We start from the raw sequence: 25321 nt of genomic DNA, 5'->3' as shown, positions 1-25321 counted from the left end.
TATTAGCTCCAGCCTTTACATATACCCCTGAATTATTTCTTTATCTTTATCGTACCTAGGACGTTATTACGAACTTCACATGGTTGCCACTCCTAGAAAAATTACACACTTATGAGTAAAAGCTGTTTTAAAAGGATGATGCATACAATGAGTGGCTAGGGTTTTTAGGAATTTGTATATTAATACCAGTAAGTTCTTTGCTGGGTCTTACGTGAATTAAAGAAGTGCATAATTGGTGCTTGGTATTTAAAAACATCATAATACCTCTCCTATTGTCACATGATGAAATTTGACAGTATTTGAGTAATCTGTTTTTTTCATGGGCTTGGAAAAACCCTTTATACCTCCCCCACTGCTGCTCTAGCACAGGTGATCAGTTTTCTTACTGTACTAGCAATGGGGTGGCAAAAACTAAGATGAGGGATTGTCCCCCCCCCCCCCCCCCCCCCTTTTCTGTTTTCCACCAAACTTCAAAACATTTTCATTTTATTAATATTTCTTTAAAGTTACATCATTCTTTAAAGTTGCTTTCATTTCTACCTTCTCAGACAGATCAACAGTCTGTGTAACAGCAGGAGGCAAAAACAAAAGGAGCAGTCAGAGATGGATAATGGTAGGGTTTCTTATTGGGGCTTACAAAAAGAAGCTCAGATGAAAGTGGAACAGTTAGCACCTGACCTTCAACTGAAAATTAATAAAGAGTTTCTCATGACAAAAATAAAATAACTGATCTCACACAGACATGTGTCACAGTTGCACAGCTGATAGTTTCTGTGTGACCATTTACATGGCACTTACCTGATTAAATGTTGGCAAACTGATGCTGGGAGACATTTCTGCTGGACACTTCGGACACATGAAGCTTCACCTTTCAGCCACCTAGGAAAGAGCAATGTAGCTGTAATACAGTTCCTGACACAGCAGTGTTGGGCTTTTTCTGTCTGCAGGCTAACTTTTAGAGATCTGTAACAGCTCTCAGAGACACTGTCTAAACCGTCACTATTTTTAGCCTTTTTTAATGAGAAAGACAAAAATGGCTCAGACTAGGGTTTTCTCCAGTCCCTTTGGCAGCATTCCAGCTGTTCTGGCAGCTGAGCTATTAAGTTAACTAGCTAGCTAGAGTCCCCTTCTGCTAATTTTATTTTGTACTATTGCTAGCTTACAGATGGAAAAGAGAAGTGTATGCAGGCTGTGACTCATGTTAGTCCTCTTTGTTAAAAAATACCCTTCAGTGCATCAGACCTTTCTGCACAAGCTTTCAATCCAGTCCCCAGTGTTCTCAGCAGAGAACCCCATGTTTCATTTTGTTCTTCACAGTTTATTTATTTGCTCTTTTGCTTTTTAACCTCTCATTTTAAGGAAACATAGAGAGACATTGTCTGTATATTAGAGAATATGCTCATATAATCAATATCCAGCTTTTCAGTGTGAGAGAAGGGTGGATTTATTTGTGTTCTGTGCATTTCTTTATGTTCTGTGCTATCAGTAGTATGGTACAAAATCAAGGGGGCTAATCTGCTTTTCTCTGCAATGCAGATACTTTGCTGAACCAATTAAAAGACAAAAAAATAAAAAGAAATCAAGATGAATTATGGTGAAGATAAAATCAAACATTTGCTATGCAGATATAGTAGCAAACTTTCTTCATCAGCAAGACTGTTTTATGTTCAGTGCAATGGACAGGGGACAGTCAGGGCTACAAGAACAGCCACCGTCTTTGCAAGGGTTGTTGGCTTAGAGGAGCAGCTGGCTTTGTGCAAGCAGCAGTTACATCTTATATCATGACACTCATTGATCATGAGAAAAAGACAGGAGAATCCCCTTTATTCTGTCTGACATTAATGAAGACCAAAGAGGATAATGTGATAATTGTTTTGTTCATTTGTGTGGAAATATATCTCAGAAAGATAGTCCAGAGTAAAAACAAACAGAAAGCAGGAAAAACATGTTTCTGCATACTACTCTTGTTGAAGTGAATATTTTTATATGAGGAATGTGAACAAAAAAATAACCAGTAATAATAATGATGGCAGTAAAAGTTTTGAACTTTACATTTGCAGAAATAGTATCACCAAAGTTGATAAGACTGGGAAAAATTACAATATCTGGATTAATTTACTATAAAAGTAATTATAACAGTAATTATTAAGATATGAAATAGATGACTGACATGAGACATTTTGGAAGGAACAACATATGGATTCAGCCAACAATAGCCACTAAGATTTTTTTTTCTTAAATCATTAGATTTTAAACTTATGTCTGTGCAACATTACTTTAAAATGTCTTATTTTGTACTCTGTACCTGGTACCTTAAATACTAATTGTATGCATTTCCCCCAGTATCACTTCAACCCTTCCCAGTCAGTCCTCGTCATGGAAGGAGATGACATTGAGAATATAAATCAAGCTCTCCGAAAGGTCTCATACATCAACTCTAGACAGTTTCCTACTGCAGGCGTACGACGTCTCAAAGTCTCATCTACAGTCCAGTAAGTTGTACTTCAGCTAAATTGATTAGATTAGGAATAATTTTAATTATTTTTTTTTTCTTTGGGGAAGTAAAAAGAATAATTTTGATTAAATTATACTGCCAAATCATTCTTTTATGTTATTGAACAAAAAGTATGAATTTCATTATTTTTAGGTTTATTTGTTTTGTAGTTTCGCATTGCTATTCTCCTTTCAAGAAACTTCTCTTGTGACTGCAGTTTACTTGCATTCTGTTTATAGTCTGGAACACACAGTCTGGACTTGACTGGACAGCATATGCATTTATTGCATTCTTATTTTAATGTTCATTTAAAAAGTTATAGTGTCTTCTGATACACTTACAGCCATGGCTTTTTAAATGAGGCTTATTACTTCTAACAGACTATATGGCTGCAAGAACAGTTACATTCTGAAGTATGCTTGAAATCGTCTTTGTTTATATTCTTATATGGCTGTCATTACCAAGGTACTGGTGTTAAATAGAAATCTGTTTCCTTCCATTGTTGTGCAATAATATTGAAAGATTCTACACTATAATGTTTACAGTTCTGTATAAAGAAAGAACCATCTGCCACTCCTGAGCATCCTAAGGGGTACCTCTCTGTTACAGCAAGTTGTGCAGAGCAGTGAGAGCAGATTTTGAGAGTAAAAAGGTTAGTGCTAGGATCCCTCATCCACCCTGTGTACAGTACTAGGTTTAGTTTAGTGCTGTGGGTTGACCACACTTGGAGAGCATCTTCCAATTTAGTCTCACTGGAAGGAGATCAGTTTGCACACTCCAAGGCTGTTCCATGGTATGTGCCAAGATGCTTGCTGTAAGGTAGAGTGTCAGGAGGTCGACTTCAAAAGCACAGTGCTGATTCAAATAGAAATGTTAATGTAGGCCCCTCTAAATACTAGCGAATGCCAGAAATAATTCATGATGGATCCGATTTAAATGGATAGTTAGGCCCTTTTACTCACTTGTGACAAGATAACCCCATCACGTTCATTAGATATGACTGTAAGAATTGAATATTAGGTTTACTACACTTAGTTGTCATCCTCTAACTATTATTATTTTATCCATGCACAAAGTATTGTAAAATGTCAGTTAAATATCAAAATACTATTCTCATAGTGACCTTACTAAAGATCAAGTTTGACACGATGCTAATTGTTATGCTATCCCTACATAAATTCAGTAGTTGTGAATGTAGGAGGGGATGAGAGGAATAGAGCTGTTACTGTCACTGCTAGCCTGTGTGTGTGGTCATACAGATGCATGTCCTTATGTGTGGCATTGTCAAAATATGGAACAAACTGAAGTGAGAAAATAAAAAAGAATCAGATGCATCAAGTGGGCTTTGGACAGTGGAAGTGTCACACACCTTTGATATGTAAAGTGTTACATGCAGTTAATGAATAATGTATTTTTCAGATGTTTTGGTGAAGATATCTGCATTAGTATCCCAGATATCGATGCGTATGTAATGGTGTTTCAGGCCAATGAGCCCAAGATTACAATAAGTGGGATGGACCACTTTGCTAGACCAGCTGCACAATTTGAAAGTGAAAGAGGTGTTACTCTGTTACCTGACATAAGGATTGTCAGCACAGTCACTAAAATGGAGCATCCAGTGGACTTAAAAGAAAATGATGGAGGTTTGTGGATTCATTTTAAATGTTATTATTTACTGTGTAACATAACCCCTCCTTTTTTGAAAAAGTAGTGCAAAAAAGTACCACAAAGTCTTTTCAGACAAATTAAGTTATTCCATGTTAGGCAACATTAACACTGTACTGAAGACATTCACTTAGATTTAAAAGTGAATAAATCCCTATTTGCTTGATAGATCAAGGTGTGCTTCAAAAAGGTCAGCTTTCCCATTTAGTGTCACGTACTTTGGACTACTTTGTTTCTGCTCTTCTGTACATACTCTGCTTAATAATGTGTTTTTATTAGATTTTGTGATAGAATTTTATTAATCGTACTAATACAGAGCAAAGCAGCAATTGACTATGGTTGTTGTTTTAGTCTGTTCTTACATTTCCAGACCTTCTGCTGACTTTTGGGTGATACTTAAGTAATGTAGTCATCTTGTGCCTCAGTTTCCCACCTATATAATGGAAATGTAATTATTTGCAAAGATGTTGTGATGACAGTTTATTCTAATAGTTGAAGATTGTGTGTAGTATTATTTGACACTAGGTGAATACTCAAATATATAAATAAGGTTTATCTGTCTAAAGGAATTGTTCTTTTGGATGTTTCTGTGCAAAGTAAATGAAAAGCTTAGTAATCTGAGGCATCATTCTAAACAGTATTTCTTGGACTAATATAAGGAGCTACTAGATATACATCTCTTGAAAAGATAAAATCATTAATGATGTGCAAGTGAAGGGGCATGGATTCCCTGAAGGTATTCTCTGTAATAATGCTGCTTATCGCTTGCCTTAAAATACATCTGTCCTCTGAAGGCTGGAAAGTGCATTATATCACAATATCAACTGCATACAATTAAGGTATATAAAATTAGTTCTTTTGTAGAAAAGAGCGATCATTGTCCTTCACTTTAGAGGCACTGCATTTATGATGCTCTATGTCCTTAAATATTATGACAGCTCCAAAACTGCTCAGTGCATTAGGAGCTACTGCCCTTCAGTATAGTTTTTAAATCTTGTATATCACAATTTTTCCTAATAAATTTTTTGCTATAATTACTGTTGCAATTACCTTGCAATCTAAAAAGCCTGAGTCTCACATTCAGATGGAACATAGCAGCATTTCTTAAACTACTGTTTAATTGCCTAGAAGTCAGGTACCTCCTAATGTGCCACCTCTTGTTTATATCCACTACGAGTAGTTAAAATGGACAGATAATAATTGGTTAGGGGAGTAATTGTGTTTTGCAAAAGATTATTGAATTCTGCTTCTCCATTCCTGCATTATACAGCTTGACCTATTTTTCTCAGCCCCGATATTATCTGACAGACCAAAGTACAAAACAAAGACAGCCATAAATCTTCACCTGTATCTAGCTGTGCCTATTTTTCCACTTACTGGGAAGTTACATAACTTGATCATTATAACCGTAGGAGAGATGCACATGACATGGCAAGGCTGAGGAGGCTGATTTAGTCACCATGTATTCCCCAGTTGCAGGACAAGTTAGGTTTGTTGCTCATCAAAAGCAGAGCAGGCAGTTGCCACAGGCAGCAGCATGACTATGGCTCTGAGGCCTTCTTTACCTGCAGGGGACCCCTGCAATGCCAAAGTGTTGCTGCTTGTCCTGCCTCAGCAGAGAAATCAGTATGACCTGCCAGCAGCCAGAAGTGCCATCCCTCCCTTTCCTGTTTGCCCAGTGGTGGCAGGAGCAGCAAAGCTGCTCTGCAACCCAGCTCTTGCCTGTCGTAACGTCTCAAGAAATAGTCCAACTCATCAGGCTTAGCAATATTCAGATTTGCCTATCCTGCAAATTTGAGATGGCTCTGCATTTTTGGCATAAGTTAAAGCTGTTTCCAGCTGTACCTAGATTTCAGATATCCAAATTCATTGTATCAGGAGTTGGGAATCCAGGTCCTAAGACTTCTCTGGCTATGCGTTGCTTCCCCATACCCTCCCCCAAAATGAAAGTCAAAAAATGGGTGTTAATTTCCAAGACTGCAGTCTCTGTGCCTATGGTATCCTCAGAGAGCTTGGTTAAACAGTCTTGTCAGACCCTTTGGGCTACATTTACCACAGAATAAAAATAATAAATTGATATTGTACTTTTCTTTTGGGCAGACTTTTTTTTTTTTTTTTTAAAGTCATACTTACTGAAGTAGTCAGTGCAGAACTCAAGTTCACTAAGTCACACCACACAGGCTCTTGCAATTTATGATAATACCATGTTCTTGGATTGATGGCATAGTGTTCTTGCTACAGTGCAAATTTTTTATGGGTCATAGAATAACTGAGCAAGTCGTCAAAACATTGATGTATTTGTGACATATTTTTCCAGTCCAACTTTCCTTGAAAAAAAAAAAAAAAAAAAAGAAGGAATGTATAGTACCAATCTGGGATCAATACTGTACCGAAAAATCAGAATTGTTAACATGAATTTATTTCCAGGGTCAAATACCAGTTTTCTGCTTACAGTACGGTTCTTGAATGCCTTTTATTATAAGAGCAATTTATCTTTTATCTCAGTATTTATTTGTAGGCCTTCATCATGACAGCATTTCAACAGTCACAACACTTCTCTTTTGATTTGCTTCAAGTACACTGTTTTTAATTTGAGTAAAGAAAATTCAGCCATCTTTGCAAAAACTGAAAGCCCCAATGCAAAGCACATAAAATGAATGAGCTGTTCTGGGATTCTGTGAGCATTTCTCTTAGTTTCTTCGTTTCCTTTTTTTTTTCTTTTTTTTTTTTTTCTTGGTATATGCTATGTGTTCACAGCCAAGAAGCCAGTGGAATTAGAGGAAGTGCTCCACAACTTGGATTTCTGTGATATTTTGGTCAGTGGTGCAGAACTAGATCCTGAACAAGAGTGTTTAGAACTAGATCATGTGGCGCTTCAAGGAAAACATCTAGATGCTACAAATTCCACAGCAGGATATTCGATCTATGGTATGTTCATGGACTTTGCCTTCCCTTATTTCTTCCCACCACAGGTAAATCTTTGGAATGAAAGGACTAATCTGAAAGAAAGCTGAGGTGTGCTACCTTTAAAATACTCCAGGAAAGATTGTGTCTCAAAAAGCATAGTTACTTCTTGCTCTCTGGGTCTGGTGTGTTTATCCATTGTCCTCCATGAATACAGCACAGCTTTGCCTAATCTCTTCACTCCTCCTGTTACTCCCCTAAAAAGAAAAACAGAAGAAAAAACAAAAAAAGAAAAGAAAAAAAAAAAGTATGAGGGTTCTGGCGTACCATAACAGTGGAATGTATGGATAAGGGAATTCCTCAGTGCTCCTCCACTCAGTGCTGGTAACTCACTGGCCTTTTATTTATTTATTTATTTCAGGTATTTAGTAATTTATTCTAATTCTTTATGGATACATTTGTTCTTCTCCATTATGGACCTACATTCTTTTCCAAAGGCAGTTTCGCTGTTAGGGAATATTTGATTCACTGCCATTTTCAGACCATTTTGTATTTTTTGTGGCTTTTTGATTTCTCCTGTACTGCACAGAGCATTTGTTGCACAGCATTTTGTGAATATTTCTTCACTGCCACCATTTCAGGTGTGGACTCCATGCACAACTATGAGCTGGTTCTTCGGCAGATTCGATATCGTAACTGGTACACTTCTGCCACCTTTGACAGAAAGTTCAGAGTAAAGTGCTCTGAGCTAAATGGGCGTTATACCAGCAATGAATTCAACTTGGAGGTAAGCAATAACTGAGTTAAGCCTTTCTTTTCTATCTCTGCGGCTGAGCACTAGCCTCATCGTCAATGACACTGATGTTTCTCTAAAATCTGTAGAATGAGTGACATGTTCTGTTATCAATAATCATATAGAGGAAACATTTTAAGTTCTGTACAAAGAGGATGTTGACATTTGTCAGCACTCCTCAGTGTGGGTTTGTCTAGTTAGCTGCATATTTGAGAAGAAGATGATGCGTCTCTTGAAATCCACTAAGAGAGAATTACTTGTTCTCAATTGGAGTGGAGGATAAGGTCATCATCATTGGTTCTCCATAACCTAACTGTCACATGAAATCTCCTACAGGTGTTTTTTTGTTTGGGGTGGGGGTGTTTGTTTTGAAGATATGTACACCTGCTTAGAAGTAAATCATCACAGCCTCATAATTTTTCTTACATTAGTTATTTTTTAACTTAACCCATTACACTTGTCTTTCCTGAAGTATTCACCCTTTTCATTTTTGCCAAGCACTACCTCTTTATAATTAGCTTTATAATTTGTTCTTCATTAGATGGAGATTATTCCTGGTAACTTACATGATTTCAGGTTCCTTTGAGAAGGAAAGTCAATATACAGGTAATGAATGCTTAGGATAGACTTCGTCGTTCGTACTACCTAGACATGGTCAGTTGCCAAAGGAAAATTTGACTAGCACTTTTGAGCTTATTTTTTGCTGATACTAAGTCCAGTGCGTCACAATGGCTCCAGTGACAGAGAGTTGCTGCTGATGCATCTTAGCAGGAATCATGTACCTAGCCTGAATAAATCTGTTACCTAGCCTGTAACCCAGGTACCAAGCAACCTAAAATTTAACAATTGGTTTTGAAGGTCTGTGCATACTTAAGTCCTATTGAAATCTCTTCTTACTTTAGCATTCTGCAGCCCTGACGATGACTTCAGGGTTTGTGCTTATAATGTAACAATGAGTAGGACAGAGGAGAATGGACGGTACCTTCAAAGAAAGTTACTCTCTGAAAGTAGGGACGCAGGAATAGCTGAAACCTCTTTTAGTTCTGTCTTTGGTTTTAATCTCAACAGGTTTGATATATTGTCTGTCAGTATCCTTAGTGACAAATCTCCCACTAACTTTCAGGGAACATCTAAAAGGTGATCAACACAGACAAAAACAAACAAACAAACAAAAAAAACCAACTACTTATCCATACAGGAAAATCAAAAAAGAGATTCCTTTTCCGTGCCACTTCAAAGTCTCCAACTGAAGGACCACTAATGCTAGAAATCAGAAATATGCTAACCTGAGTATTTTTCTCTGGTTTAAAAGAATAAATTTGACCTTTAAGGGATATATAATAATGTTCCTATCTGCTGATGAATCTCTTAGTACAATATAATGTATTATGGAGCCAGCTGTCTTGGAATACAGAGCTCTTCCTTTTAGTATCTGATCACTTATTCTTCACTTGTGCCAGGTTAATATTCTACACAGCTCAAACTCCAACTTTATGGATCATGTAAACCATATGATAGTACAGCCGCAGTTTCTCCAGTCTGTCCACCATCCAGAGGGAAGCATAAGTACTGTTCACAACTCAGGTATGTGATGCCTTTTCAGTCTGCTCATAATGATGCTGGTACATCAGTATTTCCCTTGTGATTCAAACTAGTCAACAAATTAAGCTCTGAAGTCCATAGTTACACTTTGTGAAACCTCACCCTGATTATTGCACAGCTATGACAGATGGCAACATTGAAGTCTCTCCTCCTAAGGAGGTGCTTTGGAATTAAAAACTGTTTTCCATTTTTAAGTCTACGTTGAAGGTTATGTAGTCTGACCCACCTAGTTAACAAAGTGTCTTGTTTCTAGTATTGAATGGTATGACAGGTAACATTTATGCTTATATTGTCCTTATACATCTGTATTTCTATGGCATATTAATTTTTGTCCATCTGTTCCTAGGCAAATAGAAGTAATTTATATATAAATATAAGTATAAATATAACTAAATATACATATATATAAGCAATAACTGGTGCAGTGCTTCTGCTAGCTGCTGTCCAGGCCTTGGTCTGGAGCTCTATGCAGAATTGCTCCTAGGCATGCACAGGGAGCATTAGTATACACTAAATATAGAATTTGAACTGAATTTTTGGGCTGTCTAAGTTAAAATATCTGCCCTACCTTTTCAGTGAAGTTAAACCCAGGCCAAAGCTATCTGTTTCAATGCTGGATTCTGACATACTTTTAGCTTAATGATACATGTGTAAGGAAGTAAAGCTGATGTAAAGGGCAGGTAATCATAAGTACTTACAGATAGTTATGGTTAGAAAATTACTGATTTTTTCTGTAAACTTGTATGGATATTCTGCTATTGCAAAATGAATTTTGCAAACTAGTTCTTTTTTTACTTGTTTTGATTTCAGCATTCCTACAGGCAAGGCACCAAAATGGGGTACAGAATTACTGTAGCTCCTGGAACTTCAGTGCCTAGGTAGCAAAGGTACATAAAAGTGGCAGCACTTCTCCACTAACACATACAGTTATGAAGCTGATAACATAAGAATAGTTCAGAGAGATGCCTTCCTGTGTCTAGCTGAAGACACAGGCTTCTCAGAATGCAACAGAACAGTGAGGAAAAATATCTTGAATCCTCAAGAGTCTCCCAGCAAGGCTGTAATGCATGGAAACAGAGTGGCAATGCTTTATTTTAGTTTGGGGGGATTGAAGTGTCTTGAAGTGATTGAAACCTTCTAAAATAAAAACTTGGAGATACACTTTTTCTCACAAGTGATGTTAATGCTTCAGTTACCTATAATCAGAAGGAGACAACGTAGAGTTAATTGACCCCAACTGCAAAGACACTTGTTCTGAAACTAACTGATACTGAACTGATTGACTGCTTGTCATCTATAATGAAGTGGCTCAAAAAGTAAACATTAGGCATGATCACTTTTTAGTAAAGGTTTGTAATACTCATTAGTAGGTGTCTGCAAATGCTGTTCATGTATGCTATCCCCTAGGAGGTGGGCATATGTCACTACTTTCTGTAGTCCTAAGCAGATGTCAGAAAGATGGACAGAGTCTCAAGCCAAAGGAACAGGTGCTGAGAAGGAAAAAAAAATAGACAATGTGTTTAGTGTTTTGCAGGCAATTTGGTCCATAGATATAAGCCTATTGCTTTTCCACTTTTTGTTCCAGTTATTCCAAGTGTGGCTACTGTTGTTATTGTGATCTGTGTGAGCATACTTATTGTCATCATAGCCTTGGGGATCTATAGAATTCGGACAGCTCATCAGCACAGCTCTACAGACAATGAAGGAAGTAAAGAAAATGAAATGGATTGGGATGATTCTGCTCTGACTATTACTGTCAACCCCATGGAGGTACATCACTGAAGCATATTATTATATTATGATAATACCAGGAGATACTGTCTGGACCGGTAGCTTGCTTAGCAGTAAGTTTAAAGCCTACTTCAGAGGACATTTATTTAGGCTTGGCAGAATAGTTGTGTGTACACACACTGAGGATCCCAGCTTAGTTTTGAACTCTGCACACCATGGTAATATTTGTTTTCATAAGTAATTGCTAAATAGGATTGTGCAGAATTCCTGGGTACACCACCACTTCGCCATCCACCTTTGCACACCAGGCACCCAAGATGATGGAGTTAAATTGTTTTTAACCTTTTTAACTGTAAACACTAATACACTTAAAGAAGGAGAAATGATCATCAAGTCAAAGAAACTGACACTGACGGGTTAAATTTTGGCAGCTTGACTGCCAAAGGTATCCCTTTTGATTATTAAGTGATTATTATTATTGTAAGTGATTATTATTATAGTATTATTATTATTATAAGTGATTGTTAAGTGATTATTATTATTATTAAGTGATTATTATCACTTGACTGCCAAAGGTATCACTTATTAATATTCCATTCCTGTTACAATAGGTTTTGAGTATTTGCTACTGAATGGTATTCATTTGATGTCTAATACCCACAAATGGTGGAAAACAGATTTTCCCAGCATGCAAACATTTCTAAATGATATGGAGTAAGGGTTCACATTCTTGTAGCCACTGGCTAGCAAGAATAGCTCTTTTCTTCTACTGTCTCTTCCATTTCTTTGAATATGTTATAGAAATATGAAAAGCCTCACCAGGCAGAAGAGGAGAGTGAGGAGGAAGAAGACATAGAAGATGAAGAGGAAGACACGACCAGTGCTGAATCCGATGAAAGTGAAGAGGAGGAGGAGGAGGAAGAGGAAGAAGTGATTGTTCAAAAGGGAGACAAACAGAATGCCACCAGGCAAGAGCAGTTGGAGTGGGATGATTCAACACTGCCATACTAACGTACATACTCTGGCCACATTGCTCCTTTTGTAACCACCAATACAATGCTTTTCACAGTCTATGAATTCATTGACAGGATTTGAACTTCTGCTTGCCTACAACTGTTGTTTTGCCTAAAATGATGTTGTAGTAATTGGTGATAGAACTGACCCTTTTCCTACAAAGCTTGGAGAATGCATGGTGCAAAAATACTGGCATCACCAGTAATAGAGTAATGTAGAACGTGATCTGTTAGCAAGTATAGGCTTCAATTTCTTGTTTCTGTACCACAGGCCTCTGACGAAAGTCCTGTCACTCAATCCATAGCGGTTTTTGCCTTTGCTATTTTTTTCATACAGGAGAGATTTCAGCTTGTTATGAAGATTTATCTATATGGGTCCAAATAACACAGCAGCCATTTGGCTTCACACTTTTACAGGTGTAAAAATATAATTCTATTTCAAATTAGGACAGTTTTAGTGCTACAGGTGACAGAGACTGTATTCCATTTGTCGTCTCTTCCTGCCGTCTTGGATATTAACTGTCTTCTACAAGGGAATATTTAGGACTTGACCTGGGATGCATGTGCACCTATGTAAAAATGGACAGTGTATTTTTCAGGAATGCTGTCAGAACCCTGAAGACAGGGACTTTATCCAATTTGCCCATAGAGGCTTAAGAAAGTTTAAAAAAAAAAAAAAAAAAAAGCAACAAACCAGCAACAAGGGGGTGCTGAAGGTTACAAAAAATAAAATAAACCATTGTATATCCACAAATTAATATGATCTTACAGAAACTGTAAATTCTAATGGAATTGATATACTGAAAACCTGTAGAGTTGCTCATTAGTTATGGATTGAACAATTTGCAGCAAATCAATACTTTAATTGTCTGTCTTGTAAAATCATTAGCTTGCTGCAGTATCTTACTGAAGTAGAGGAAAATAAGTGACCCCATTATTCCACAGGTATGTACAGTTGGGATTTAAACAATGATTTTTACATGAAGAAAAAGTTCCCTTTTGCTTTATTGAATGCCAGCTGGAATTCCTGTATGGCTTAATTCTGTAAAACATTATGCCCTGTTTCTTCTGTACACTTACCACCCATGAGTGGCACAAGAGAAACATACATCTGTCAGCCCTCTTGTGCTCATAACTCGCCTGCATTTCTTCTTCCTGAAGCCATTTTTGTTGACAAAAGGTTTTATAGAGTAGAACAAGAACAAATAAAACCTACCTGGAACCAAAAGAAGAGAAGAGAAAAAAAAAAATCCTAAGAGGTTGAGAGAGTATTTTAGTTTGTTATGGTAACACAGCATATTTTTCTTATACACTGTTTAAAGGAAAAAAAAAAGGCTACGTAAAATGTGTTGGTAAGTCTGTGTGGTGTGTTTTCTGTCCCCTTTCCTTAATAGTCTTTGTATCTTCAAATGCTCTGCATACCAAATGATGCAGCACTAGCTAGGATAACTGTTCTAATGCATATAAAAAAAAAAAAAAAAAAACAACAAATGGCATGGAAGTGAATGCTGCCTAGTGGCTTTTCTGCTCCTTTCCCAAGTAGTTCCTTTTCTTTATTACTTCATCGCTGACTTTAGCATTTGTAATTTGCTACTTCAAATGAGTTACTTACTCTTTTCTTCTCTCCCAAAGAAACAAGCAATCAGTCGTGTCACAATAGGATGTTCTTGAGCACTCATGAATGGTAGCTGATCCCACAAAGAATAACCTAAGCGATTTTGAGGGTATCTACCTCCCTCAATAGTTTCTGTTTATTAGAAACTGGTCTTAGAATATAGAAAATGTATTGTTTTTGTTTTTGTTTTTGTTTTTGTTTTTTTTTTTGTTTTTAATTTATCATCAGTGTTTTGTTTTGGTTTGGTTTTGTTTGTTTGTTTTTTAATTACAGCTTCAGCATCTGATAGCTGTAAGGAAAGATGGACCTCAACTGGTCACTGTTGTTTAATAACTGGAAAGTAAATGAAAAAACCCTAAATATATTTTAAAATTTGAGATCCTTATGCTCTTTATTGTTGTTGTTAAGACTGGCAATACACAAGTTTTCTTATATGTGTAGTCCTATTTGATTTTTGTACTGGTCTCTTACATGAATTAAAAGAATATTTGCAGAATTGAGCCCAGATACATAAAAATTTATCTGCAGGAATAAAGATCATATAAAATGAACTAAAATTTCTGTTTATGTACCATCTAACCAGAACAGAAAGATTTATGTTAGATCATTTCCTAGCATCCTAGTACCCTACATCATTTCCTGGTGTTAATTTTTTTGTTAATGACAAGAAGCAGGCCCTTCATGATGCTTGCTATCAGCACATTTGTTAGCAAATCTTTCTGTTCAGGAAAAAAAAAAAAAAAGAGATCTAAAATTAAAAGTAGATATGTAAATGTCAATTTCAGTTTTAAAACTGGACTTAAATTATTTTTAAAGTCTCTGTTGTTCCTAGTTATTATTATTGTTGTTATCACAGCAAACATTAGGGCAACTTAAAAACAGCAATTTAGAATCTGACATCTGCCTTTAATTCTTTTATAAATTTGTTTCTATATAGGTGTATTTGTTCATCTAGTGTGTTGTTGTTTTTTTTTTTTTGTCTTTTTATTACTGAAAGCAAATCTTTTCAGGTCATGCTGGTACATTACAAAAGACGCAAACATGAAGTATTTTCTCTACTGTAAATAAACCTACCTTTTTAGACCTAAGCATGGTAATACAGGAATGTGTGTTATCACTAGAATTTGGTTTGCAACAAAATATTCAGAACGTATCACTGTACATATCTTAGATTGCTAGTTGGGGTGGCTTATACAGCATTTTTCATTCAGGTGAACAGAAAAATCCTTTTCCCAAAATGTTGGTGAGAATAAGCTATTTCTTCACGAAATGGACCTTAGCATATTTGTGTAGAATTTGACAAGAATAGCTTTATTAGCAAACGCCTACTAGTAGAATAACATATAAATATGGAACTTGGAACTAATTTTAACAATATTGTCTCCTCTCCATTAATTTTTTGGACATAAACTAGGTGCTTAGAAACCAAGCAAGAACGCATACATCTATATAGGCATGCATGGACATGCACAGATCTCCCTTAAAAGACAAAAATACTCTACTTTCATTAAAAGAAAAAAAAGTGTTTACGCTGCAAACTCTGAAAGGGCAACTGCAGTGTCTGATGCGTCAAGTTGTAATGTTCATCCTTACCCCAGTTGCAAGGTTGTACTATCAACACACACACACAGAAAGGTGGCTCTTTTTTTTACAGTAGCAATAAACAAGTGCATCCAAAAAGCATCCCTGAAAAGGTACCTGTAATAAATGGCATCTGTGACTCCAGAGATTTAAAATGACATCAGATGAAGGAATGCTTTTAAATTACAGGATTAAAATTACAAAATTATACAAAATTAACTCAAGGCTGGGAGAAAAAAGAAAAACAAACAAAAAACAAACCTACAAACGTTAAGATGGTGATACACTGTTATCTGCATTAATGTAACAGTCTAAATTGCTTTTTTGTGATGACTAGCTCATATTTCTTCTTCACTTCCTTCCCCTCCATGGGTATTCTATCTCTGCAAACAGAAGCAGACCTAAAGATGCACAGTTGTTGAGATCAGTCTCAATCTGTACTGCATTGGCTGACACCAGTTCAAATTAGAAATAGACATAGGGTTTGTGACATCTTTAATGCTAATTAAAATAAAACATTGTTTGTGCTGAAATATTTGGTCATTCAAAAAAGCGGTAGTGTCCTGCATTGGTGGCTCAGCTGCTTTCAAACTGCTGAGAACCTCCCCTTCCAAGGGCTACTGTACAGGTGCAATCTGGTTCCCTTCCTGGTGTGTTGTGCTGGGCTTGCTCTGAACGTGCACCATCTGTGCTTCATTCAGGAGGAAAATAAGACTCAGAAAGGGTCAGAGGGTGATAAAGGTTATGTGGTAGGAATGGAATCCACTGTTCCCATCACACAAGCTGCCCCTTCTGCAAAGGTGAACATGATGCCATATGACATTAGCAGCCCCAGGATAAGGACTGGCCAGAAGATAATTCAAGTAGCAGCCCTAACTTTACTTCAGCAAACTTTCTGAATCCTGTGCGTACTGATTGTGTCTCTTTCCCTAACCCAAGAGGCAACTCTAATGCTTTTACCTGGTGGGGATCCCATCAGGCTGTGAGATAATGCTGCCTCTAATGGAAGTTTTGGTGCCAGCATGTGCACCACCCCCATCATCTCCACTGCCATCCACGCTTAGCTGATGAGGAAACTGTCATGCTTTACGGAGGTGACAGCAGGTAAAAGTCCAATGAGGTGGCCCCAACAAGCTGCTGCTGGTATTCTGGAATATACACTATACCAAAATTAAGGAGGTTTGTAGGAGCATGTGAGTATTTATTTAGTATTCACTTATTTAGGGAGAAGAAATTAAACTGTGAGGACATCTCCAGGGCTTGAAAACATCTCTTCTTTCCTTAATTCCCAATGCTGACTAGATTAAGTATACCCATACCAGTATAGCACTACCAGGTTTTGTATGCGTAGTGAAAACGACAATAAACACCTCTTAGCATAATACAACGTCCATATGAAATATTTCCAGGAATATAGCTGGTAGCAAAGGAGCCAGATACTATCATGATTAACACCCTAGCATGATTAACACCTTAATTTTATTTATTTATCAGTAAATTTGTTTCACCTTTGTAGTTGTTTCCTGGATGTATACTATTTCTGCACTACTCCTAAAAAAGTCCCCACAGATTCAACAGCAACAGTAACAGAACACCTCATTTGACAAAAAATGAAGGTATCATAATTTATACAAAGGTATTTTCAATATAGTTAGCTATTTGTCTTTTGTTTCTTGATAAAATCCCAGTGTTGAAAAAAAAATCATGAAGTAATTTTTTTGACAAATACTGACAGTTTTTCAGAGCAAGAAACCATAGTGATACAAGTAGAAGTTTGAAAAACACACACAAACTGATACTATATTGCATGCATATATATGTGACTTAAAATATTTAACCTATTTGTATAGAAATATAATACCTAGATTGGAAATACACATCTTGTTTTCTCCAGGGTTTTCTGTGAAGCTGTATAGATTCAAGCAGCACATCTAGAGATGAAGAATAGCTGAAAATGCTGGAATCAAAGTACATAGAGTCTGTGCCCTTACAATATGCCAGTTTGGTATTTTTGAGGATTCCAGTCTCATACTAGTCAACTTCTGGAAAGTTGAAAATCAGAGACAAATAACCAATGAGCTCTGTTTCTACCCTGGTAAAATTACTAACAAAAAAGTGGAAATACTGGCTACGGGAGGGTGGGGGAAGGGCTGAATGTGTAGTAAAGCAGCCTCAGCTTGATGTGTCACTCGCTTTTGATGGTAAGCCTTGGGACTGTGCACCCCTGCATGATCTCTGTCACCGCTAACCTTTCCTTAGTATCTGATTCAGGAGGTTTGCAGACACCAGTCACGCAAAGCTAAGGCAAACAGAGAAATAATTTAAAAAAAAAAAAAAAAAAAAAAAAAAAAAAAAGAGCGAGACAGTTAAATAGATCAAAAGTAAAAACGCCTCTGAAAATACTAATTGTATGTAATGCTTGTTACATAAATATGATTTGCCTCATGGTTCAGCCAGTATCAACAACCATATTATAATACTGGGTTTCTGCCTCCTCATGCTAACCTAAACAAGACGGCAGGCTTTGTTCAGGCCACATCATCAAAGCCCAGATTCTTTAGACCTCATAGGGTCAAAAGTGATGCAGGTGTTGCCAACAAAACACCTCAGTCCTTTTGGCTAAGCTATACTTCATAAGATATTACACTTTTTACAGCACCCAAAAGCAAACAGTGATCCTGCACAATCTTTGAGAATTAGAAAAACATAAGAAAACAGAAGAAATGAGAAGAAAAAGGAGAAGAGACGAAAGGAGAACATAACAACCAGTGCTGGGTGTGTTTTAAGCTGAAAAACTTCAGGTCACTGAATGTGTTCGGCTTCCTGGTAAAAGAGATGATGAGAGTCTCAGATGAATCAACAGATGAATTCAAGTGTATCCTGTGATCAGATCAGACTGTTTGCTTTAGCACTAGGGTCTTTTTTGTTGCAGTTTGGCATATTTTTTTAGATTAGTTTCTCCTGGGAGCCAGATTCTTTTTTATTAGAGAATAAAGACACATTTGAAGGATGAGCACTAATGCTACAGCAGGGTAAACCAAGTAGTCTGTTAATGTACCCAAAACCACAAAATATTTCTGCAAAATATATCAGGAAGATTACTCCACAGATGTCTCAGCAGGTAACAAAACTTCATTGCCTTTTGTATGTAACAGGGTACAAGCCTGGTATGTTTTAGGGACTTCTTTTATTTTATTTTATTTTTTCCCCTAAAGAAGAGATTTATAAAACAGAAATTTGGAATGCTCAAACTAAGCAAAAGGGAAAGGGGTGCATGGACATGGACTTTTTCTACACAAACTTATGTCTAATATAGGATTTATATATACATATATATATATATTCTTACACCCACACAACTGAAAGTTGACACAGGACAATGAAGCCAGGAGGTGATATATGTTCATAACTAACTTCATTCCTGGTGATGAATGTCTCTAGATCAGGTTTCTTGTTTCCCAAGGGTTATTTTGCTGCCTTCTGAGTTGTTATTGACAGTGATTCAATAGTTAGAGTTACAGTTTCCATTCTCTCCTTGTAAATAGGAATAATGATAGCGAAATACTTTGCAAAGCGCTGAGAGCCCCATAGTTGAAAAGCACTGCCAAAGAGCTTGCTGGCATTACAATCCAATAATTTTGTTGCAGCACTACTTACAGACCTCCATTGCAGAGCACCCTAGACGCACAAAATGAATGGGGATGGTTACAGTCAAAAATTTGAGACACCTGTTTCCTTGGTTATTGCTTAGGAGGAAACAGCCACAGCAGTTTGAAACATTACCAGCATTTAAAAGAGAGTTCAGAAAAAGCTCTCATTCCTATTTTCAGTTCTGTAACTCGTGGAAATTCTGCATTCATCAGCTGTAGAAGCTACAGGGCCACGTACTGTCAGTATTTATGCCTCTGCTGAGAGCAAAGAAGCAAAAGAAATTTTTTCAGAGCTAAGTACATTGTTTGATAAAAGAGAGCAGCTTTCACTAGGCAAGGTGCATAAAGCCTGCCAAAGGCAAAGAAAAATTGCTTCCAAATGTAGGACAAAAGTTTTACAATAGTACTATAACACTACATCCGTATACTACCGAAACCCAGAAAATTTGTGGGAGTAAAGGCTTTCTGCTGCCCTACTTTCTATAACTCTGGATACAGTTTTGCATTTTCAGAGTTTAACTTCTTTGCTAGACATAAAGTTCTTTCAGGTTCCTTTAGGTTTATTAACAAATAAACTATTTTCTAGCTTTATTTTTCAGTATATATGAAGAAAAGAAAAAAAGCTATACAAATTGTTAAAATTACATCTTCTTTTCTTTCTATTTCTTTCTCCCTTAAATGTATAAATGACTGTAAAAGATTAGACCAGATAACCCTGACCAAGTCTGCTACTATATGCTATTTCAAATCAGTATTGAAACTGGCAGCAGATTTTGCCTACGGTCTGTTAACGTGCACATACTGACATGAGGAGGTGGATGGTTTTTAACTGAGCATGTTCTTTGGAATGTGGATTGGATTAATTGCAGTCAGTTCCTTTTAAAAACTGAATTATATTTGGACAAGAGTGAACAAAAGAGGGAAGAAAGAATAATCCATGAATAATGAACAGAAAGAGTTAAGGTTTGAAGTTGATGTAAAACAAACAAACAAACCAACCCTGGAATTTACTAGAGGGACTAAAAGCTTGAGTGTCAAACGGTAATAAAATGGAAACATGCCATCTGCATGTCCAGAACTGACAGTTATCAGCAGTCAACAAGAAGAACTGAATACAAGATGTTGACAGGTTCCTGAGATGATGGGGTGTGTGTATGTGTATATATATATATTTAAAAAATGCCTAATACTACTTCATCATTCCCAGCATGGAGGTAGTTGTTGTGGTAATGAACTAGAACCTGTAGTATTCTGAAATGGTTGTTGCTGCCCATAGCTGGTTCATTAGTTACAGCACCTCCAGCAGAGCTGGGAAGGGAGCAAGACCATGACAAATATTACTGCACCATGCCTGCATTAAGTAGGAAATGCTGTATGGCTAAGGCTGACCAATGGTGATTTGAGCCAAAGCATTTGGTCTGCAGTGACTCAAATATAATAGTAGTTATCACACGTTCTAATTTGAAGTGTGAAATGGAACTTTTGCACAACAACTGTGTTGCTAAGTTTTAGAGAGTTTGTGCAACCAACATACTCCATAGATAATTTGGAGGATCTGGGAACACCCAACAAAGACTGTACTCCACGTTGTAAAGGTCCTTAGGTAAATGTATTGTCACAATCCAATTTCTTAACTGTACATATAGTTAGGAACCTTGATTTTGAAGAGACACAAAATGGAAAAAAAAAAAATCAAGGATAACAGTAATCCCTGTCCAATTCTGAGAGCTGAAGCTGTTATCTCTGTTCTCAGAATCAAACACTGGCATGTTTATTGTTAGATTCTCCACAAAGTAATCCAAAACATGAGGAGGATATCTCAAAATATTTTTTTTTATATCATTGTAAATACTGCACCGGTAGAATCTCAAATAAATGCTTGATTATGGTCAACAGGCAGTTCTGTTCGAACAGTCCTCACAGCAGGGATAAATGTACCAGGCTGGGTTATTGCTTGCAGGTTAGTAAACACTGGGGTTCACATTCCCACTGATAATTGTTTCATTTAAATTTCAGTGTGTGTGCAAGTTGCTGCTAGACTCACTAAATCTTAGAAATAAAGATTAGATGTAAAGAAAAAGTAGTACAGGTAGTATATTAGGCTAAGAGTGCAGAATTGTTCCCTAGAATATATTTTCTAGTGTTAGGGGTGGGGAGAGGGGTGTTTCAGCTTCTTATAGATTTCTAAGCCTGGGGCTTCTACTGCTTCTCATGGGAGAGTATTCTAGAGTTTACTAAAAATCAGCATAGAAAGCTTTTCTTGATAATTAATTTAAATAACCCTTTTTCTAATTTTTATCTCATTAGTCCCAGTTACACCCTTTTGCACCACCCAAAATAATTCTTCTAACTATGATGTATATCCTTTCAATACTTCTAAATAGTGATCAAGTTCATTGCCTTTGCTCATTTGTTACAGAGGCTATGAATCACCTCACCAACACCCCCAATTCATTTCTTCAGTCTCATCTTCTGTTCACTTTTCAGGGAATTCCATCTATTACAAAATAAATAAATAAATAAAAATCCTATTTCCTAAAATTTATGTCGAGGCCTGATTTTAAACACATTTTTCAGTAATGTGTGGAAGAGTTCAGATGCAGCATGACTGTGGCAGTGTCTTTTATGTCAGTATGATTTAACGAAGCCAACCAATAAGCACTAGAGCCAAACAAACAGTACCTACTTAACAAAGTAGCAATTTGTTAAAATTTAAATGGTTGTTACTAGTATGAAAACAGAAATTTTCACGTGCCCATCCTTTTCAGTGCATTAAATGGTAATCATTACCAATACGTTTCTTTATGACAGACCGGTGTATGTTGTTTGTCCTCGGATCTGACTGGTAGAATGCTCCTACTTTCTAAAACGATTTCTAGCCTCACGTTAACTGCTGCAGTGAAACAGAGTCGTGCCAACCTTTCTCAGCACTGCTGTGCCTAACATTATGTTTCAGATTTGCAATGCACATATGGTCTCTGACTGTCACGATGACTATATGGTTAGTTTTCAAGCATGCCCCAAGCAAATCTCTGTTCTCTGGCTCAGAAGCCTGATTACCCAGGCAGCCACCTAGGATGTATACACAGTCAGCTTGGCTCTTTTATTTAGTATTTTTCCTTCTTCTACTCCACCTGACTGTACCTGAAAGCCAAAACAACTGAGGTCCTCGTGCTCAAAGGCTGTGGGGATTCTTGCATCACCATCTCACTATGACCTGACTGAAGTTAAACTATCTTCCTCATTTGCTCTGTTTAAAAGAAGTAGCGCAAACAGGCGAGCAGGCACACTTCGCTTCCAGGGTTGACTTCCCTCGGCACATCTCTGTGCCTCATCATCTAGCACTATACAGACGATATTATATGGAATGTTAATTGCCATCACCTAATCAAACAGATGACTTCCTTGGAGTTGGCTAATACAAGGCATGAGAAAAGTTAGCAGAAATGTCTTTCCATTCTCTAAAAAACCTGTGTCACTACAGATGCCCATCAATCCTCAGACCACGTTTCCAAAAATGAGCCATGGAATGAATAATTCAATAAATTAAGTCTAATAGATTACATGGGGAGACAATTAAGTCTTGCAAGTTGAGGTTGCAACACAGAGGGAGACAAAAGACTTCCTGAGCAAGGAACTATGAAACGTGGCTTATCATGTGATGAGCAGCAGAGCAGGAATCAGAAATTCACCCCAATGTTGTTGGAGCTTGGTAAAAGGGGTTGTTTCTGGTTAGAATTGTCCAGATAGCTATGAAATAGCTTACATGTTATTCAAGCTGCAGAATTTGAAGAGCTGAAAAATAATCTCATACAGAGTGTAACAGCTCTGGGCTCTAATTGGCTGGGGCAATTCAGCCTCTCATTTAATTGTAGCTTGACAGTAAAAGTGTTACTTCATCTAATTGCAAAAATGTAGAACTTTTCACATGTAGTTCATCATTTCCCAGATTTGCTTCTGTATCGGTGCATTAGTTCTTGTTGAGAAGCAGTAACTGCATTTGATAGTGTCTCTTTTGTAGCTTGGGATCGTTTCCTAGCAGACAGTCTGATCTCTGTGTAATTGTGGCCACTTCTATTGACAATAAAAAATATGCCAGATGGGATTCAAATGAACACATACTCTATGGTTATGACCGTAGAGGATGACCAGCTCTATGGTTGTGACTGTGTCTCAAACCAACAATCTCTTCAGTCCAGGAGAGATACTCATTATATAAAATACCTTAATGTGTATGTGAAACAATCATAAAACACATCTTGAAATGTCTTGTTGCAGATGCTAAATACATTTATGAAAGTGTGAATATATACAATTTATGCAGGATGATGAGTTAAATGACTATATGCAATGAAAAATAAGAATATGAACTTAAAATGATTTTTGAACACAGAAAAAAAAATCTGCTTTTTTAAAAAGAAAATTTTTCTTTATGAAGATGTACAGTAAATGTTGACACATAGTAACGTACATGAAAGTTACCTTTACATATAGTGGGAATAAGTTGTGCGCAACCCTCCTCCGATCTGTCCCCCCATGGCATAGTGGTGTATTTCATTAAAAAAACAAACATGTCACTTTGCAGTTTTTTATGCATTTGAGATTGTTAATATCCTGATGTTTTCCACATGATTTACAAAATGCATAATGGAAATAGATCTGTTATTTTAAAAGTTGGCCTGTACATCTGTACGTGTATAAAAACAGATTCATTTTTGTGGTCACTATGGCACTTTCTGTGAATTGGCCAATAAATATAATTTTAGAATTTCACATAAAAGATAATGTTCTGTAATCTTTATTTCACCAACTATTGAGATTTTCCCATTTCCTGAACAAGATCTCTTAAACACTAACACCTCTGGTGGCAGAGGTTAAATACCTGGTAACTGTCCACAAATTTTCTGATTCCTGGGGAGTAATAAGTCATGTGCCAAAAGACTCAATGCAGTTTTAAAACATTTAAATAACTTTTCATCCTTCTTCTGAGAATATGGGAAGGGAACCTTTTGAAAATTTGTTAGTATCTACATTTAAAGTCATCTATTTTCATACTGCATTTCAGTCTGACAAAATATGATAAAATATTCAAGAAAAAACTGGTTATACAATATTTTACACAATATGTCAAATAGTAAAATGTGAAAAATATAACTTGGAGTCATCTGAGTAAAAATTACATTCACACAGGTGATACATGTGTGCTGATCAGGAGTGCAGGAATATGCCTGACTCCTTTTTACCTTGTGCTCTGCGTGGAGCTTTCCTCACCACTGGTTCGTCAGACCGAATCTCATTCTTTAATGAGATGATATACTAATTGCATCACAATACAATAGAAACTCAACATAAGTATTTAATTAGCAGCTCTCAGTTAAGTACCCAACATCTGAAAACTAAGACACAATTCATCTCGGTTGAATTTTCAGAAGAGTCTAAGTCCCACCTCTGAAGCCTCAGCAAAGGTAAAAGCCTAACCTGAACCACTAATCACTCTCCCCAGTCTTAGCTGGGTCATGCTGAGCATGAGAAGTCATCAACATAAAATCACAGAACGGCTTGGGGTGGAAGGGATCTTGAAGATCATCCAACTCCAGCCCCCCTGCCACGGGCAGGGATGCCACCCACTAGATCAGGTTGGCCAAAGCCCCGTCCAGCCTGCCCTTGAACACTTCCAGGGATGGAGCATCCCCAGCTTGGAACCTCAAGTCAGGCTGAAAGATGTTGCACTTTTGGTTTCAGTGGAACAGCATCCCTCAGCTTTGGAAAAATCTCTCAGGGAAAATCTTGCCTATATACCACGAACAAGAGGCAGTGAGCCTAACCCTGTTTGTCATGGCTGCAGAGCAGCATTACAGATGTACAGATTTCAAGCAGCGGGTAGTCCCTGCTTTCTGCATCTCACATCCAGACAATGGAGCCTGTCACCGTAGCCTTAGAAATCCATTCACACTGTTTAGCCAGATCTGGTATACCTAAGCAGCAATACTGAGAAGGCTAAACATCAGACAATTTAGACATATAGAACTAGAACAAAACAAAAAACTAGTAAGTAAATAATTTTCTATGAATGCTATTTAATATAGTATATAGAATGGATACAGTATTTACTGTGAAAATGGCTTTGGTTATACAATTAAGATATATATCAATGATGCCTGCATTTATGAGGTCAATGTCATATAATACCATAAAACATTATCATATTTATCTGTAAATAAGTGCAATAGCCTGCAGGACCTAATAAATGTGGCCTTTTTCTGAGTTAAAATA

General features: G+C 36.9%; 1 protein-coding gene and 1 long non-coding RNA gene across 6 annotated transcripts in view; one reads left to right on the top strand and one right to left on the bottom strand.

The window, feature by feature from the left end:
- CLSTN2 (calsyntenin 2) overlaps positions 1-23828 on the top strand; it is a 364533-nt gene extending 340705 nt beyond the window's left edge. For all 5 annotated transcript variants that reach the window (XM_084528721.1, XM_084528724.1, XM_084528725.1 and 2 more), the window contains 7 exons: positions 2344-2492; positions 3914-4137; positions 6917-7087; positions 7705-7850; positions 9317-9440; positions 11044-11228; positions 11991-23828. In XM_084528721.1, coding sequence (XP_084384847.1) covers positions 2344-2492; positions 3914-4137; positions 6917-7087; positions 7705-7850; positions 9317-9440; positions 11044-11228; positions 11991-12200 — 1209 coding nt within the window. In that variant the 3' untranslated portion in view covers positions 12201-23828. The remainder of the gene's footprint in view (positions 1-2343; positions 2493-3913; positions 4138-6916; positions 7088-7704; positions 7851-9316; positions 9441-11043; positions 11229-11990) is intronic.
- The window catches only part of LOC311441088, a 129491-nt gene continuing 111300 nt past the window's right edge, over positions 7131-25321 (bottom strand). Inside the window, exon 3 of the long non-coding RNA XR_014695793.1 lies at positions 7131-7320. This is a non-coding gene — a long non-coding RNA (uncharacterized lncRNA). The remainder of the gene's footprint in view (positions 7321-25321) is intronic.

Source organism: Aythya ferina, assembly GCF_964211825.1.
Source record: "Aythya ferina genome assembly, chromosome: 9".
Taxonomy (NCBI): domain Eukaryota; kingdom Metazoa; phylum Chordata; class Aves; order Anseriformes; family Anatidae; genus Aythya; species Aythya ferina.
This window is presented reverse-complemented; position numbering and strand designations above follow the sequence as displayed.